Source organism: Electrophorus electricus, chromosome 10, assembly GCF_041902795.1.
Source record: "Electrophorus electricus isolate QZ-2024a chromosome 10, ASM4190279v1, whole genome shotgun sequence".
Classification (NCBI taxonomy): domain Eukaryota; kingdom Metazoa; phylum Chordata; class Actinopteri; order Gymnotiformes; family Gymnotidae; genus Electrophorus; species Electrophorus electricus.
In genome coordinates this window covers 27,230,718-27,248,276 of record NC_137506.1, presented here as the reverse complement: position 1 = coordinate 27,248,276, position 17,559 = coordinate 27,230,718, and the positions used below count along the sequence as shown (strand labels likewise).

The window sequence follows — 17,559 nt, the reverse complement described above, 5'->3', positions numbered from 1 at the left end:
CCTTCTCTTTGGGCTTGGCGGTGATGCTGACCGGAACAGAGTCAGCGTTCCTGGGAAAAGGCCCATGGGGTGATGACTCGACCCTGGCGCCAGCAGATGCCCCATGTGGGTATCCAGCCATGAAGCCGTTTAGGTTGGAATCCAGCTGGGGAACAGGCCTCCCACCACAGTCATACAGCTTCTCATCACTGCGTGTGGAGCTGGAGGTGCTGGAGAGTGTGTTGCTGGCAGAATAGCTGGTGGATGTAGGATCACTCTGTAGTATAATAGAGAGGAGAGCTGTCAGGAGTCAACACTTTGAAAAGAGAAGGAGTACAAACATGGAAGATCACAGACACACCTTCATATTGGGATTCAGTGTAGTGTTATGGTCTTTTTGGTGCTGCTGATCGATGCTCAAGAAGACGGTTGTTTCATTCATCAGAGGGGAGTCTAAATCACAAAAGGTCAAAAAATAAAGAATAGCTTACAGAACAGCTTATACGTATGAACTGTTTTAAAAATGTATGCTTACATAAGTTGTACAATAAAGCCGTACAATGCAGTAAATGCTGAGCAATAAAACAATTCGGTAAATACCCCCAAGGGGACCACAAAAAAAAAAAAAAAAAAAAGACAAAAGACTACACATGCTCCAAATTGTGAAACTAAAGAAAACCTGCCAGTATTGCTGATTACCTGATGGGGTTCTGCTAGAACTCTTGCTGGCTCCTTTCCCCTCCATTACTCTGGCCCAGCTTGGTGGGACTTGCACACCGTCTTTCATACTATGACACTCTGTGGCCAATGGGGAGTTACGATTCACATTAAACCTGAACAGGGTGTTTGGAGTGGGGGTGCTGATGCAGAAACAAAGGGGCTTCCTTTAAGAAACGTTCCTAAAGATTAGGATCTATGACTAAAAGTCATCTTATATATTAACTGATAATGAAGAATGCAATTTGTCAGATTAGCTCATACACATGAATGTGTTGGTAATTTCCAATCTAATTTAATGATGATGATAATGTGTCTGTTTTCATCATAAATCCATGCAAACATGTTATTTAACATGGTTGCAAACATATAGACTGGGACTGTGATACAGGGTTCTATTAAAGTATTAAACTTTTAAAAACTGTTGAGTGAACATTTGTAGCACCTACCCATCTGGAATGGACTTCTGATACCACTGTGAAGCGCTGGAGGTGGCATCGCTGGAGTATGATTGGTTGTTGCGGGTGTGGGGGGACCGCCCCATCACAATGGAACAAGCTAGGGCATAGTTATCAGAGCCTGGAGAATACCTGAAGGAGACAGACTCATATGAACAATTAAGCCCCAAGCCAGTACAACATTCAGCAATCTCAGACATATGATGCATCTACAGAGTAAATATGGTTACAGTTTTTGCAGCTTTAAAGGGAAAACTGCACTAACACAAGGATCAAAGAGAAGCATGAATGTGAAAAGATGCATTTGCAAAGAACTACATAACACAGGTACACTAATTTGGAGGATGGGATTCATCAGCAAGCTTTAATGTCTAATCTTTAAGGGCTTAAAGCTTAAGGTTTTCCTCTGGTAATATTTGAACATCAGGGTTTCTCATAGGTAAATAGCTAGGCGAAGCGCTTGGAGACCTGGCAGGGGAACCTAAGTGTATGAAAGGATCATTTTGGGGAAGGAAGAGGAAGAGGTCTTGATCTTGCTCTTATGTTCTTATCCCAAATGACTGCAAGTGGATTATACACTGGGAAGGTACAATGGAAACATTATACAAATTATAATAATGGCCTACTGTGCTGACATGCATTTCGAACTTCACATTAAAGATTTACAAAAAAAAAGGAAAAGGCCATGAACCCTCCATTTGACTCAGGTTTCGCCTGACATTTCCCCTCAAACCATGGGCTACCTTTTTGGATTCAGTGGGCGGCCATCACTGGACACACTGCGTGGGATGACCGAGACCCTATTTGCGTAGTCAGAAGACTGGCCCTTGCTTAGAGTTGCACCCATGCTTAAATTACGATTCTGGGAAGTAGAGACCGCAGCCTGTGGAGCAGTGGTGACTCGAGGCCACTTGTTGTTATTGTTGCGAAAGGGGAACTTATACTCGTATGGCATCCCCTCCTTGTGGTTTTTGTAATCCACTAGCGGCATGTGGTATATCTCCGAGCATCCTCTTTAGAACAAAGAAACACCCATTCAGTAATAGAACCATCAACCACAGAAGCACAATTAGGAAAGAGCACTTGCAACAAATTGGTTACAAATATAATTCAAGGAAAAACAACAAAAACAAAAAGATTGATACTATCAGTTGTTTTACCACATATTCCTTTTCACAAAACTTTATTAGTTAATCCACAATATTGTTTTAGTCCTTATGCTTGTACAAAAAATTGCCCACAGGCAAAAAGTCACACTACATAAGTTCCAAGCCCCAAGCAAACAAAAAAGGTCATGAAGCCGCATGGGGTCTTAATAACCAGAAAGTACTCTTTTAAACCCTTCAACTGGCATGTGGAGCTCACCGGCGTGGCGTGGAGTCCTCATGCGGGGGTATGATTACCACCCGCACCATGACTGAAGTGCGCAGCAGATCAATCATCTGCTCATGTGAGAGCGTCGCCACGGGGACCTTGCAGATCTCCACTAGGCGGCTGCCCTGACGCAGGCCTGCTTGCCAAGCATAGCCATAGGGCTCCACCTCTGCCACCACACCCTCAAAGTTCACGTGGAAGCCCAGCTGGCCCAGAGCATTCCTTCTCAGGGTCATCTCCTTCGTCTGGCCACCCTTGGTCACCAACTTGGCGAAACAAATGGATAAGAAACATTGCTGAGGCAAAAATCATCTCACTGTCTGGGCTGCTGGTGGGTTGGCGGCGTTTCCTCTCCTTTAAGGAAGAGAAAATGGGAGTTCTCTCCTTTTAACCCAGAATACTATTGCTTTTTATATTGCCTCTACTTCATATTGGAAATGGCGTTTCCTCTGATCTTTATCCTCAATACATTTTGAAGTTATACGTGATTCTGGCACATTTTCTTTAAAGAATAGTCAAATATCTTCAGAAATGAAATATGTATTCTGATATTGCATTCCATAGAGCATTTTAAAGAATTAGTTTACAAAGAATCACTAATGCGTCATTAATTTGTTGGCATATTGACATTCCATGTGTGTTAGCATACAGACAAGAGGAATCTCTAAAAATAAGATGAGTGAATGTTGATATGCAAAAAGTTGGACAGGAACACTTTATTTTGAGTGGTCCTTTATAAATGATTAATAAACAAACACTCAGAGTAATTGCAACATTGTCATGAATAAATCAGATGAGAGTTTGATCTAATCGCATTCAAGTTTACTCATGAGTAGAACTATTCAAGGGTCAGACACCAGCGATAAGACATCAAACCAACCCAACTAACCTTAACCTCAACTAACCTTAGCCTCACTGTACAATCCCACCACTGCCACCATTCACGATTGATTTTACATGTGGTAGCATGTTTAGGAGTTCAAACCAGGGTTTGCCAGGTAAGTACTACTCAGTCTCTTCCTGGTAAGTTCCAACTCAAGACATGCATTTCGTGGTGATCACAGACAAGAGAAGAAACATGGTGTAGAAAGAGTAATGAAAACTTTAAAAAGCCATTTTCCTGGCATAAGGATTTGTGTAATAGGTGTGTTTTAGTCCATCAGATACCATAAAATTGGTTCTTCTGCCTTAACACAGAATATTGTCTAAAGCCACAAAGCCAATTAGACAAACATCTCACAACAGGCTTCTTACTTGCTTTCTTCTAGACTGGATATTTCCTTTATAATCTTGTAGCCCTGTCCCCAGTCAGACTGGGCTTGACCACTGCTAAAGCAAGTGGGGTTAACAGAGAATCAGACGACAAACTAAGTACTATTACACATACATAATTTTCGACACAATGTATAATGCGCCATTTAGCCATTTGTACACAATACAGGTAAATATATTCTTGATATCTCATATTTAATATGTCACTGCTTATCAACACTGGGCAGTGCTAACAAAAAGCAGTGCAGTAGGGAGGAATAACTTTGCGGAGGAATTAACTGACCTCTAGGCGTTTGACAACCTCGCTGAAATCCTCTGTGTTGTTATTGATGGATCGCAGGGAGACGCTCTCTCCACGCTCATAGTAGATCTTCATAGAGGCAGGGCTGCCCAGTGACCAGCCAATTACATCCCTCACAGAGCAGCTAAAAACCAAAGCTTTTGTCTCCTGATCTAGTATGATGACAAACTCATTGGAGATAGCTAGCAGCCCCTCCCTCTCTGCCCCTGCAGTCTGATCCTCCAAGTGCACCACCCACGTGATTGCCCCCAGACTGCGAAGCTCTGCCGCACCATAGGGTCGGTTCTTCTCTTTCCGTTTGTGTGCCAAAGAGATGAAGGGGAACTTTCCAGAAGGTTCCACCAGAGTGCTGGTGACATGGCGCTCAGCGAGGTCACGCAAGTACTCCTGCCGTGTCCGAGTAGCCATGGCACCAAATTTGTCTGATTTGTGAGCTGCGTTCTCTGCATTAATGACCTTTGTCAGGAGGAAATCTCTGAAGATTGTGGATTTGGGCAAGATCACATCTCTAGGGATTGGAGGTCCAAATGAGGGCACATCACTGGAGCGACTAATTGCCACACTGGGGACAAAAACAAAATAATAATTAGTGCATTTTCAGACCAAAGGCAAACTCAAGTTTCTACATTCATCACTCATCATAAAACTAATGATCAGTGAATCACTGAAGAATTACATTTTTAAAAGACAACATATATAATGCATAAACCCATGTTTGTTATCTGATATTAATGCCATTTCTGCAAATATTGGCACTACCCTTGTCATTACAGATTTAGGTCACCTTTAAACAGTTAATACAGAATAACTGCGATGTAAAACAGTTTTGTGAATATTCTATAATTTGAATCCAGTTCCTAATTTAGCCTACAAAATATGAATTCCGGAAACCATCATGTTCTGGCTGCAGTTACATAAAATTTTGAATATGTAGTTTTAATATACATACACACAGAAAAAAAATCTACTGCCAACACATTTCAGTCAGGTTTCTTGCATGGCATGCATTGTAGAAGGACAAAAGCAATGGGTTGAGCGGATTTCCCTCAGGATAGTTTGAAGTGAAAGAGAGGTCAGAGAGAAGTAAAGCAAGAAATCCAGTATTCTTAAGTGAACCATTTTCTTTTGGCTATTGTTCTCGGCAAGGCATTTCATGTCCTTGCACAAAGATGGGTGTGAGCACTACAACGCATATGGTTCATCTTGAGTTACAAACCTCGGTTCATCTAATGGCCCAATGATGAACTCCCACCATCTTCCCCTGAATTACCATTAGTAAGTCAGAAAGTTAAACTTGATCTGAACTGTTAAACTGATCAAACTTCCAGAGTCTCACAAACTGACAGTGACAGGCTCCTATTCTTCTCAAAGCACAGTGACATTAAACAGCAAAAATTCCATTATTGTCTGGCAATTCAGGTAAATTCCCATGCAAGAAATGAGGAAAAAACATGACAAATGCAATACAGGAATGGTTCCATACCCCAATCTTGAACTTAGATAAACGTGCTCTGTGAAGCTGGTATGAGAAATCATGACAAGCCAGAGCTCAGTTGCTATCATGTACCGCATACAGTGAACTGCTACCAGAGCCACCCCTATGTGATAAATGAAGCCAAGTGAGCCATTCAAAAATCTGAGTGTTAGTGTCATGTGCACTCTATTTTAAATAAACATAAAAATTACTGCACAAACTGAGCATTTGTCAAATAAATATTACCAAAACATCACAGAGATTACACCAAAAAAGATGAACTGTGAACCATTAAAAGTTCTGCATCAAATGATACACCTCAAATTGTTCTTCAGCAGATTTTCCAGCAGATTTTCAGCAAAAAGAAGGTAGGCTCTCCTAACAAATTACAAAAGGCACAAAATCTGTGTGCTAATTCAGTATTCAAGGAATAACACGGGTCATCCAGTTACAGTATGTCCAGGTTAAACATTCAGGCAGAGCTCAGCAATGGTTTAGAGGGATGACTGAAGTCTTGGGGACAGCAGCATGCAACCACAAGACTGAAGTCACCACAAGGACAAGGGTACCTGGCAAGCTATCAGGAGTTCTTTCCTTTCCACTACAGTTGCTTCAGTGACTCCCAGGTTATTTCAAACACATTTCTTCTTCTCCCCCATCTTCCTCTCCTTCATTCTAGGGAAAAACTAATGAATCTGAGGGCCCCGAAGGCACAATTGCCATGAAACAGGAGAAAAAGGTGGTCATCTCGTTTAGATCTCAAGAAACCAAGAACTATGAGATGGTGATGTCAGAGAAAAAGAAAACGGTTTCAAAATGGTCTCGTCCCTTTTTTTAGGATCCAATTATCTTCATTTTGTCCTATGGGATGTCTCTGAAGCCAGAGTTCTCTCTGGCAGTGTGTTTTTCAGTACCTGCATTAAAGAAAATTCCCAGAAGAATGGCTATAGCTCAGGAGGGCATGGGTCATGCAAATGCTAGGCTGAAAGGAGAGGAGGAAGGGCACTTAAAGCCCCCAAAGCAGGTGTGCGTACAGTGTGGGAGAGAGCTTGGCAGTAATGAGATAGTAGCGGTTCTGTTAATGCTGGGGGTCAGGTGGAGATGTGTGCAGGAGGAGGGTTCTGCACATACGCCACACTAACTCCTTCAGACCAGTCCATATCAGATGCCTGAGGCAAAGGAAAGGAGCATGCAGGGGTAGCAAATGCGTGTGTGCGTACCGTACTGACATGCACATGCATACTAGGTGTTCCAACAATTTTTCATTTGTTTGCCTAAACACACTAAAAACCATCTATTTTGCATACTGCAATATCAGCATACAAATTACAAGACAAAACTAAAGCTAATCTAAACCTTACATAAAACAGAATGCCCGAAATCATTTAAAGATCTGTGTAGCATGACAGCATGTGCTAGCTTCAGTACCTTCCTGATCAATTTCTCAGTCTACCATAACCAGAGCAGTATAATGTACTCTACATGTTGCACAAAAGTCTTCTGAAACTGCCTGGATAACTCATTATGACACGAATAAGAGTGTTTCTCTATTATGGCAGTAAAACCGATAACAACTCCCCAGTCATTCAGGTGCAAGACAGATTTAATGAGTAAAGAGATGGTATTAAGAGTCATATGAATTAACTAGAGCCTGTCTATAACACTGAAGGAAGAGGTTTACTGTTTTACTAGGTTGCTAGCTGGTCTGCTGTTCTTACCTTGCCCTTTTACCTCTTTTTATCTCTTTTTACCCATAAAGGCTTTAAATATTGTTTGTTATTTACCATTTCTAAAGTATAGAATAGAATATACTGTTTAAAAGCATAGGAAAAACAAACAAACAAACAAACATTTTCTCACTGTGGGATGGCTACCATTGTTGCAATCTGTGAAAAATGAAGGATATGTTCCATAAATCTAACTAGACGGCATAAAAGAGATTCCAAATAAATATGTGTTAATTATATTTTTTCCACATATAACAAATTGATAAAAGAATTACCTCTGATAAATTAACACTAAAAGTGTAAAATGTACATCACTTTTAGGTCAGTAGAAGCATGCTGTATTTAACAGTATTACTGACCAGACACAACATTCACTGATGTGCTGTCTTTACCTGTAACAGGTGTTGTCTGAGCAGGGGTTGTGAACGCGAACTATGATGAACACATGCTGGAAATGTGAGCGGATATTCTTAGGGGTAAAGGGGTGTGCTCCAGGCTCCTGGAAGATGATGGTGACTATATCATTTCCAATGTGCCTTTTCCTTAACAACTACACAAAAGAAAACACAAATTTGAGCAATGGAGGCCTACAACTGGACACATAGTGAAAGTGAATAAAAATCAATCACTCACTCAACCTTCACAGGCAACATGACCATGTTCCAAAGACCTTTTAACACTGTGATGGCCATAAATATGTAATAGCCTGCCTCAAAAGTCTTTGGAAAGGAACTGATGTGGCAGCAGCCAACAAGATAAATGAGATTTGGAATGGTACGGGTGAATTAAGTCTCAAAGACTGTTACTTATATTTTAATACCTTCTCTGAAATAATTTTTATAATGTGCAAAGAAAGAAATATAAGACTTAAAAAAGTTGATTGACCTGCTGTTTGTTGTTTGGAGTATAGGGAAGCATGGTAGACACGTGAAACATGATCTCATAATCCTTGTAGGCAGTGTACAGGGAGTGTGTTCCGGTAGAATCAGCTGAAGGGAAAAACACATCGCACGCACGCACACACACACACACACACACACACACACTTAAATATTCCACAAATAAATAAGTCTTCAGTCTGTGTTTGAATATTTATTAGCTAGCTTTGTAACAAACATTCATATTTTTACACATCAACAATTTCTCAGCATTGCAGGCAACAAGTTTGGGGGAAAAATCTCATCTTAGTTTCTCAAAGGTTACATAATGGTTTTTTTTTTTATACAAGGGAGTAAGTACCTCACCATCGCTGAAATGCACACACTCCAAGGGACTTATTAGCTATGGCTATGACTATAGCACTCTATGCAGCAGACTGGATAAGTGGCCTCTAGTAACAGACATTTCTCAGTAGGAAGACATAGATGATCACTAAAATTCTATAATACCTTTGACACTTGTATGAAAAATGGTTTGTAGTGGATAGTGGTTTGGATAAACTAGCCTTGCCCAGATGTTTTGTCTTTTTCTTTTTCTTTTTAAAGTATAAAATACTTATTGTTTTATCTTATTGTGTAGTGACTAGTAGCATTGAGAGTATTTAGCCTAAAAATTATTTCAATCTATGTATGATAATATTGATGTTCAAAGCACTCACTTTTATTGTTAACACAGATCTGGTTTCCTGATGGCCTTTGAAATAAAAGGCTATTTAGGGCAAGAGGGTACACTATATCCTTTGAAATACCTCTTCTAGATTTCATAAGAAGACACAGGCATGTAATTTAGTGCATGATTGGAGCGACCCAACATTCTTGTTTTCATTAGGAGTATAAAAGGTTCATTCAGACAACTGGACCATGTGTACATGTGAGTATGAGGATCTGTCAGTACCACTGAAGTTTATTTAAAATCTTTTGGGCAAGAAGGAGGAGAGAGAGGAAAATTTTGCTGTAGAGAACGGAACACATTAGACAGAAAGGATACACAGTTCAGGGAAAGGACTGTGCCAGCTAAGAGACGAGCATTTCCCAATTAAAAAGAAAGTCTTTGTTTGAGATAATGGATTAAAAACGTACATTTAGTTAAGTAAATATTAAGACAAATTCAGTAAAAATGGAATGTTTCAAATTTAAAAGATTAAAAAGTATTTAAAGGCCTGCTATAAAAAACATCAAAAAGGTCTCAAGGACATTTCTTTCGGTTTTGTATATTTTATTTGTTAGTTGTCCCTTGTAGTCTAAGAGGTAAAGAGGCCAGCCATTAAACATTAAAAAGGACTTATAAGAACGTTTTTGTGTTCTGCATATTACTTTCTTCTGTGTAGTCACAGGACTGCTCACCGATATAAACATGATGCAACCTCCAAAACTGGCCCAAATCCAGCATCCTTTACTTGTTTTCTTTGTGCAACATTCAATACCTACTTCCACCCGGGACAATTTTTCTTAATATTCTATAAAGCCTACAAAGAATACTTCACATAGCATACCTTTAAATTGCCAACAGAGCTAGTTGTTTATCTGGCTATAATGCAATGCTTACTTTTGGTGTCTAGCTGGGCACGGTACTTGGTGAACCCTTTCAACCGCACTCTCTCTCCCAGCTGCTGCAGGAACTCTTCAAAGGCAGGGCCAGCCATCTCATTGTTGTACATCTCCTCCTCTGTGCTCTGCCCTGCCCGACAGTACATTACCCCCACCTTCACCTGGAAACTGAGCTTAAGGGCAAACAGACCAGAGAAAAGGAGCAAGGCTTAGCAAGAATAACAATTGTCAAGATAAACTTCACTGCAACTACATAAAGGCAGGTCATTAAACTCTGATTATTTAAATCAAGCCTTGTTGAGATCAAAGAATGATGCAACACAAATAAAGCTAAAAGTTGTCAGATCACATTATCCTACATTAGCTTTTATTGGCTGATCCATTACTTTAAAGTCCATGTTACCAGTGCTGCTATGAATTAGTCCACCTTTGTGCTTACATACCCCCTGTTCATCCAGTTTCATTAATTGTTCTGTCACTTTGGGTGTGTTGACAGCAAGCCGCAGGCAGGAAACATCTAGCTCTGGCAGCAGGTACTCCAGCACTTCTTTAAGGGGTAAACCTCTAGTAGTGCCATGCTTAGCACTGGAAGGCACTGCATCCTCAAGTATAGAGCCTCTCAAGGTGATCAGCTAAACCAAAACAAAAAATACAATTGACTGGATTTCTTCAGGATTAAGGTCACTATATTTTCACCGAACAGCTCATACAGCCCTATTTTTAAAATTTAAGAACTTTTGAGTGGTTCTTTGTTCACCTGAACAAGCTGTTGAAATTGTTTATTTTTGGGCAGCTCAGCCAGCTACCTATTTAACTTGATGGCATCAGTCAGATTTTGGAAAATGCTCATAAATCGAAGTGAATTTTTATGGTAATCACTTATTTATCTAGATAAGAACCATATCAAGTCCTCACTGTCATATTTCTGTTGCTTAAATGGCACAATACCTGAAAAGATATTCAACAGCATTTCATTCACTTAAAAAGAACATGGCAATGCAAAAGAAAAACTGAAATACAAATGATGACATTTGAAAATTACACCATGCTAAAGGATTCAGCAGTACTTTTTCCTAAAATGTTCTTTTTTAACTTGTCTATACATGAAATTGTTTCTTCTTGTTTTCATGTCATCATTCCATGATCAAAGAAAGTGCCACAATATTCCCATGTGTTATGCACCAGCACTTAATGTTACATATCACCACTGGACTCCAGTTCATGTTCCTCTCTACCATATCTGTGAGGAGAGATGAAGCCCTGGAAAAACTGCTGATAACATCCCATAAGAGCTGTTCTGGAAATATTCCATGAGGCAGCAGTCAATAAGCAGGGAAGTAATGCAATTAATGGACATTTCTGAAAGAACTGTAACACAGATGGCATCTAAAGGAATCCAAGCAACAACAGACTGGAATCATGGTATGATACTCAAATGCTAACATGATCAATGTCAGCATCTCAAAATAAGTGTATTCATGCCTGTTCAGGTTGTCAGTATAGTTATAGGAAGTGTTACATGTCTTATGGTGTCCTTTCTAAAAAAAATAATTACCCCTTTTAAATCAAATGAGGAAACAAGCAAAATGCACAAGCATGTAAACCACCAAACTGTTATTATTTATTCTGGGGGAGAAAGAACTCACCTCGCTGGTCCTGAAAATGATGCGATAGTTGTACTGCTGCCCATGCTCTTTATCCTCTTCCCATTTCTCCCTCCTTATGCTTACTGCTACAGGGCCCAATGACTCATCTAAGCCAAAGTAGTTCCAGTGGTCTGAGTGTGAAGGACGACAGAAAAAAGATGTGAGATATGAGAAAGGGAGAGAGAGAGGCAGATGATTAGCATCCTTGACACCTTCCTTTCAAAATATACTTTATCTATAGAAAAGTCCTTGTATCCCAAAGGAAATGTCTTACCTCTTAGGTAGAAGAACTTCCTGTAATAATATGCTCCAAGGTCCACATGTTCAATAACATACTGATTTTCCCTGTCATTCAGTAAGCTGGATGCATCTTTGGGACCCTCTACAACAGCAACACCTGCACCAGTGCAGTGGAGCCGCCGCATAAGATCATCACCTCCAAGACCTCTGGAACCCCCACCTCCAACCTCACCCGGTAGTGCAGGTCCAAACCTGTGTCTAATGCTTCCCCCGGTTTCAGTACAAAAGCAAGGACAATTCAGCACCAGTCCATTGCCCTCCTCATCAGCTGTATCTAGAGAGGGACCATCCTGGGCATTGAGTTCCTCTTGGCTGCCACCAGGGGAGCTGTATGGTAGGCTGTGTGTTGAAGACAGTGTGGAGGTTGCTGATGCTGAGAAGGCTGAAGCAGCAGAGGCACCAGAAGTTTTGTTTTTACGTGTAGCTGCTGAACTCTGTCTGTTCTGGATCACTTCATTCAGGCTAAACAGCATGCTCTGCACATCATAGTGCGCAAACCCTTTCTGGCACACCCAAGGCTTTAAAGGCGGTTTAACATCCTCAACATCAGAGCCAACCTTTAGAGAGCCCACCTCAGCCCTCACAGTGCGGAGTTTCCTGAAAATAGATTCACCACCTGTCTCAGATTTAGACCGCCTCTTTGGCTGCTTGTCTCGGTCCCTCAATCGACCAGAAGGTGGGCCATCTTTCATGTCCTCTCCTGAGTCCAGCAGATCCAGTTTATTGTTCAGTGTTAGCAGCTCTTCCAATCTTTCAGGTGCTGGGCTACAGTGGTCTTGCGTCTCCTCTTGGTAGTCCATGAGCATCTCAAATAACCTGTTCTTTGAGACCACTGAAGAGGAGACAGCATGCTGATCGATGGAGGAGGTGCTGCCATATTCCCTGTGCAGTGGGGACCATTTGGTCCCTGCACAGCCCCAGTCTTCCCCACCGTCTCCACTTCCATCAAGCTCACTAAGCGTCATGTCACTGTTGCTACGTTGTCTGATGTGTCTAGTCCTGTGACAGGACCCCCCATTGTCACTGAGCTTGATCAAGTGGCCTTCCCTGGAGCCGTCACGGTTGGCTGGATGAAACTTGCTCTGGCGAGTCTTGTGGATGCTGTGGTACATGGTTGAATCCTCAGGAGTTATCAAGGTCCTGAGTTTGGCGTGACTACCCAAGCTACTGCCTGTTTCTGCACCTGCACTGGTGTGCCGCAGAGCTCCTCCATCTCTCCTAGGTGGCCAGTCAGCAACCCGTGCTCGCACCCCCATTTTTGGAACCCCAATCATGCTTCCCACCTGGTAAGAGTTCTCTGGCTGTAGAGGTGTCCTTCTGTTGGTCAGGTGTAGCTGGCGGGTATAATGGTCTTCTGTGGCACGGACCGTCCCCACAACAAGCCGCTCTGACGGTGAGTGCTTCAGGCTCGTCATGGCCAGTCCTTACCAAACTCAAGAGTCTCAAGTATGGTGCATAGTTGAGGACATGTGTAGCAATTGCAGGGTCCCAGCCAAACAGCTAAGTCCTCTGCTTCCAAACAGCCTATAGGTCTCAGTGTACTAGGTGTCACGCTTTTGTGGTGGTCTCTTAAAATGTTCATGCTTCATCTTATTCTGCACTCCTACAACAGAAAGAGGAGAGTTTAGAGTAGCAACAAGTTTCCTCCACTTTCCGAAGATGCTGTAAGATATGCTTGACATTTTAGGCACATGGAATTGCAGAGATAAACCTTTTTACCAAACAATGGCATAGACCTCACTGCTACTGGAAAAAAAAAGAATGTCACACAGAACTAAAATTTCCAATTAATCCAAACCAATAATCTTATAGATCTAGTTCATATGGAACTATATTTCATTGCTGAAGTGCCCCAAAACTGGTAATTTGCTGACGTTTGGAGAAAGAGAAGCTTAATAATACATTTTCATATTTAAAATTTGAAATTGTATAAGATTCTGATTTTACAATGTGAAAGATAGAAATATTAAAAATTAGAGTGTTCCAACTCCAACTCCCAGATATAAATGAGATATTATGTCTAATTAAACTGCACTCTCACTTCAAATGTCACTCTTCAAAACATTAGAACCCAGATGTAAGCTACTCTATGGAGAAAAAAAAAAAAAAGAAAAAAAAAAAGTCCAGTAGATATATTTTATAGCAGGTATGAAAAGTCTAGCGTCAGTTGTAACTGAAAGCACAGAAAGAGTGCTGTTCTACTGAACTTGATAGAGTCAGGGTTATGCAAACCTGTAGAACAAGCTGTATTGGGACAAGATACCCCCTGCCCCACCTCCATCACTGGCACACACACACGCACACACACCCACACACAAAAAAAACAAAACAAAAGCTACTCAATGAAAAAGTTACTGAAACATATATTTGTTTTTTCCCCCTGTGTTCCTGCACAACAGAGGTGCTTTCAATATGATCAAGTATGCAAAAAGAAAATGTTCAAAAGGAATACACTGAACAAGCTCGTCATTCAAGAAAATAGCTAGATACTTCACCCAAGCAACAAACACTGTAGCATGTTTTCAAACGACAACAGAAGTGTTTTCAAAGCAGTGGTAAGGCATGAAAGAGAGATCAGGTGAATTTATTGCTCTGGATAACTAGCCAATGTCTTTAATAGACAATGCAGGTTTTGGTTGCCTTTTGGCATTTTTGGAGCCACAATATATTTTATTCCCTCTTAACCCTGGCAATATTTCACACACTGTCATGCTGGAACTTTTATTGTAAAGTTCCTCACCACCTAGACTCCAGTTTCAATTTAAAATGCACATTGTTGCATGCCAATCAGGTTCATGGTTCTCATGCAGTTGATCACGTAATTCAAGCAATCAAAGAGATAGTGAAAATATGAGAAATAGATATGGAACAGGTAAAATAAGTTGCAAAAGTTGTCCCTTAATAAATAAATATGTTGTAGGAGAACACAATAATGAAATTGGATAGTATGGGGAGAACAAGGACATAATACAAAATACAATACATTGAAGCACAGTTGTGTTTGTTATTCTTTACTGTGTTCTATTATGGTAATTGTTACGACATATATCTTATGTCTTAGTAATTTTATAGTCGTTTTCATTATGCTTTTGTTTAAAACAAAAAATCTAGGCCTAAAGAAAAGCTATGACTAGGCAATATCTGGTCTTAATGTCGAGTTATTCAAGCTCAAGGAAGATACATGTTGCTTTAATTGGATTGGTTTGGCAGTCACTATTAAAAGTACTCGAATTGGGGGGGCGGGGACCTGGAATGGAACATCCCTCTTTCCTTCTCACACACAGACACAAAATTAAGGGTTTGTAGGCATTTATGCCAATTACTTTTAATTTAACTAATGCATTATGCCCAGGTCCCAAGCTTCTATCTGACTAGGATTTTAAAATTGTACCTCTCAAGCTCATTTTCCCAGGGTGCCATGGTGTGCTCATGTAGTTGAAAACACTCTGCTGCAGCTTCCTGATATCAAATAAAGCATGCCCCCAACCCATCAGACCAAGGGTTTGGGCCAAGTCAGTACTCACTCACATTCTCTAGTCATTAAGGCTCTCTGTCAGAGCAGTGATGCTGAGACAGTCACCAGATTACTTCCAAGCTGTCAGCCACTGTCACCTTTGGAAGGCTTTGGCATCTGGTACTGAGGTGACCCAGACATGAGGGCAGCCAGGAATAATAAACATTGTGACCCATTAATGGGACAATGTACACACACACAAAAACATCCACAGGAGGTTATTTTGTTCTTGGCAATGATTTAAAAGACCAGAAGTGAGTCAGTGAGGGAGTAAAGTAAGTGAGTAAAATGATTTTAAAAAATAAATAAAAATGTTGGAGTGTCCTACATATAACCTTTACAGGAGTCAGAATTTGTCACAGCTGTAACAAAGTTAGTGCACATGCAGTGGGAGGAAACACCATTAACTGAAACAATTACAGCATCTCTGTGTGCACAGTTTTAATCAAATTGAACTCAAAAATAAAAAATGAAGCTCATTTTATACAATAAAACATATTACACTATATTGCAAAAAGTATTTGTTCATCTGCCTTCACACGCATATGAATGTGAGTGACATTAAACTCTATGGATTAAAATTGGGATATATGTCGGCCCACCCTTTGAAGGTATAACAGCTTCAACTATTCTGGGAAGGCTTTCCACAAGGTTTAGGAGTGTGTTTATGGGAATTTTTGACCATTCTTCCAGAAGCGCATTTGTGAGGGCAGACACTGATGTTGGACGAGAAGGCCTGGCTTGCAGTCTCCGCTCTAATTCATCCCAAAGGTATTCTATTGGGTTGAGGTCAGGATTCTGTGCAGACCAGTCAAGTTCTTCCACAGCAAAGTCGCTCATCCAAGTCTTTATGGACCTTACTTTGTGCACTGGCATGCAGTCTTGTAACAGATAGGGGCAATCCCAAAACTGTTCCCACAAAGTTGGTAGCATGAAATTGTCCAAAATCTCTTGGCATGCTGAAGCATCAAAAGTTCCATTCACTGTAACTAAGGGACTAAGCCCAACTCCTGAAAAACAACCCCACACCATAATCCCCCCTCCACCAAACTTTACACTTGGCACAATGCAGTCTGACAAGTACCGTTCTCCTTGCAACTGCCAAACCCAGACTCATCCATCGGATTGCCAGACAGAGAAGCGTGATTCGTCACTCTAGAGAACACATCTCCACTGCTCTAGAGTCCAGCGGTGGTGTGCTTTACACCACTGCATCCGACACTTTGCATTGTGCTTGGTGTAAGGCTTGGATGCAACTGCTCTGCCATGAAAACCCATTCCACTAAGCTCTCTACGCACCTGTTCTTGAGCTAATCTAAAAGCCACATGAAGTTTGGAGGTGTGTACTGATTGACTCTGCAGAAAGTTGGTGACCTCTGCACACTATGCGCCTCAGCATCCGCTGACCCCGCGCTCTGTCATTTTACATTGCCTAACATTTTCTGGCTGAGTTGCTGTCATTCCCAATCGCTTCCAGTTTTTATAATACCACTGACAGTTGACTGTGGAATATTTAGTAGCGAGGAAATTTCCCAACTGGACTTGTTGCACAGGTGGCATCCTATTACGGTACCATGCTGGAATTCACTGAGCGACACATTCATTCACAAATATTTGTAGAAGCAGTCTGCATGCCTAGGTGCTTGGTTTTATACATCTGTGGCCATGGAAGTGATTGGACCACCTGAATTCAATTATTTGGATGGGTGAGCGAATACTTTTGGCAATGTAGTGTATGACCTCCATGGATTTTTTGTTAATTGTAAATCAACAGCACCTGTTAAACTTTTTGTGGTGGTGAAAATACAATGCAGTAGGACCAACTCTATTCTGACAAAATACAATTGCATATGAAAAATTACTCACAAAAATAGCAAAGACATAATTATGTGAAGATCATGGTGAGGTACAGAAATTATATAGTCGCTGAAGCTAGCTTTCATGACCTGAGGTTATTAAAGCTCTTCACACAGTTTATGTTATGCATTTCTTTGCCCATAGAATGAATTAGTAATACTAGGTTGGTCTGGTTTTGCCTGCTGGAACACATCCATTGTAAAGGACTCATGAATTGAGCTTTAATTAATTTTAATTTTTTAATTTTAATTAAATCAGCTTTAAGTAGCCTGTCTCACACTTTCATGGTGGTTTATTAATGGACTTTGCTGATCCATTGATCCTGCCATCCAAATTCCCTACCAACACAAATCAGAATTACAATTTCATCTTGGCAGCAGACAAAAAAAAAATGAGACAGAGCCACCATTCTGTCCCTTGTGGATTCATATGCAACATGGAGTTAAATGTGAGG

General features: G+C 40.8%; 1 protein-coding gene across 5 annotated transcripts in view; it reads right to left on the bottom strand.

Annotated features, from left to right (window-relative positions):
- LOC113579851 (signal-induced proliferation-associated 1-like protein 1) overlaps positions 1 to 17,559 on the bottom strand; it is a 39,139-nt gene that overhangs the window by 8,484 nt on the left and 13,096 nt on the right. For 4 of the 5 annotated variants that reach the window (XM_027014037.3, XM_027014038.3, XM_081721438.1 and 1 more), the window contains exons 2-14: positions 11,709 to 13,337; positions 11,435 to 11,565; positions 10,232 to 10,420; positions 9,787 to 9,961; positions 8,188 to 8,291; positions 7,695 to 7,852; positions 4,084 to 4,663; positions 2,520 to 2,794; positions 1,898 to 2,167; positions 1,146 to 1,286; positions 679 to 839; positions 341 to 432; positions 1 to 256 (exon numbers count right to left, since the gene is read on the bottom strand). The exon at positions 1 to 256 is cut by the window's left edge and continues 169 nt beyond it. In XM_027014037.3, coding sequence (XP_026869838.2) covers positions 1 to 256; positions 341 to 432; positions 679 to 839; positions 1,146 to 1,286; positions 1,898 to 2,167; positions 2,520 to 2,794; positions 4,084 to 4,663; positions 7,695 to 7,852; positions 8,188 to 8,291; positions 9,787 to 9,961; positions 10,232 to 10,420; positions 11,435 to 11,565; positions 11,709 to 13,149 — 3,973 coding nt within the window. In that variant the 5' untranslated portion in view covers positions 13,150 to 13,337. The remainder of the gene's footprint in view (positions 257 to 340; positions 433 to 678; positions 840 to 1,145; positions 1,287 to 1,897; positions 2,168 to 2,519; positions 2,795 to 4,083; positions 4,664 to 7,694; positions 7,853 to 8,187; positions 8,292 to 9,786; positions 9,962 to 10,231; positions 10,421 to 11,434; positions 11,566 to 11,708; positions 13,338 to 17,559) is intronic. The other variant, XM_081721437.1, reaches the window with a different exon arrangement.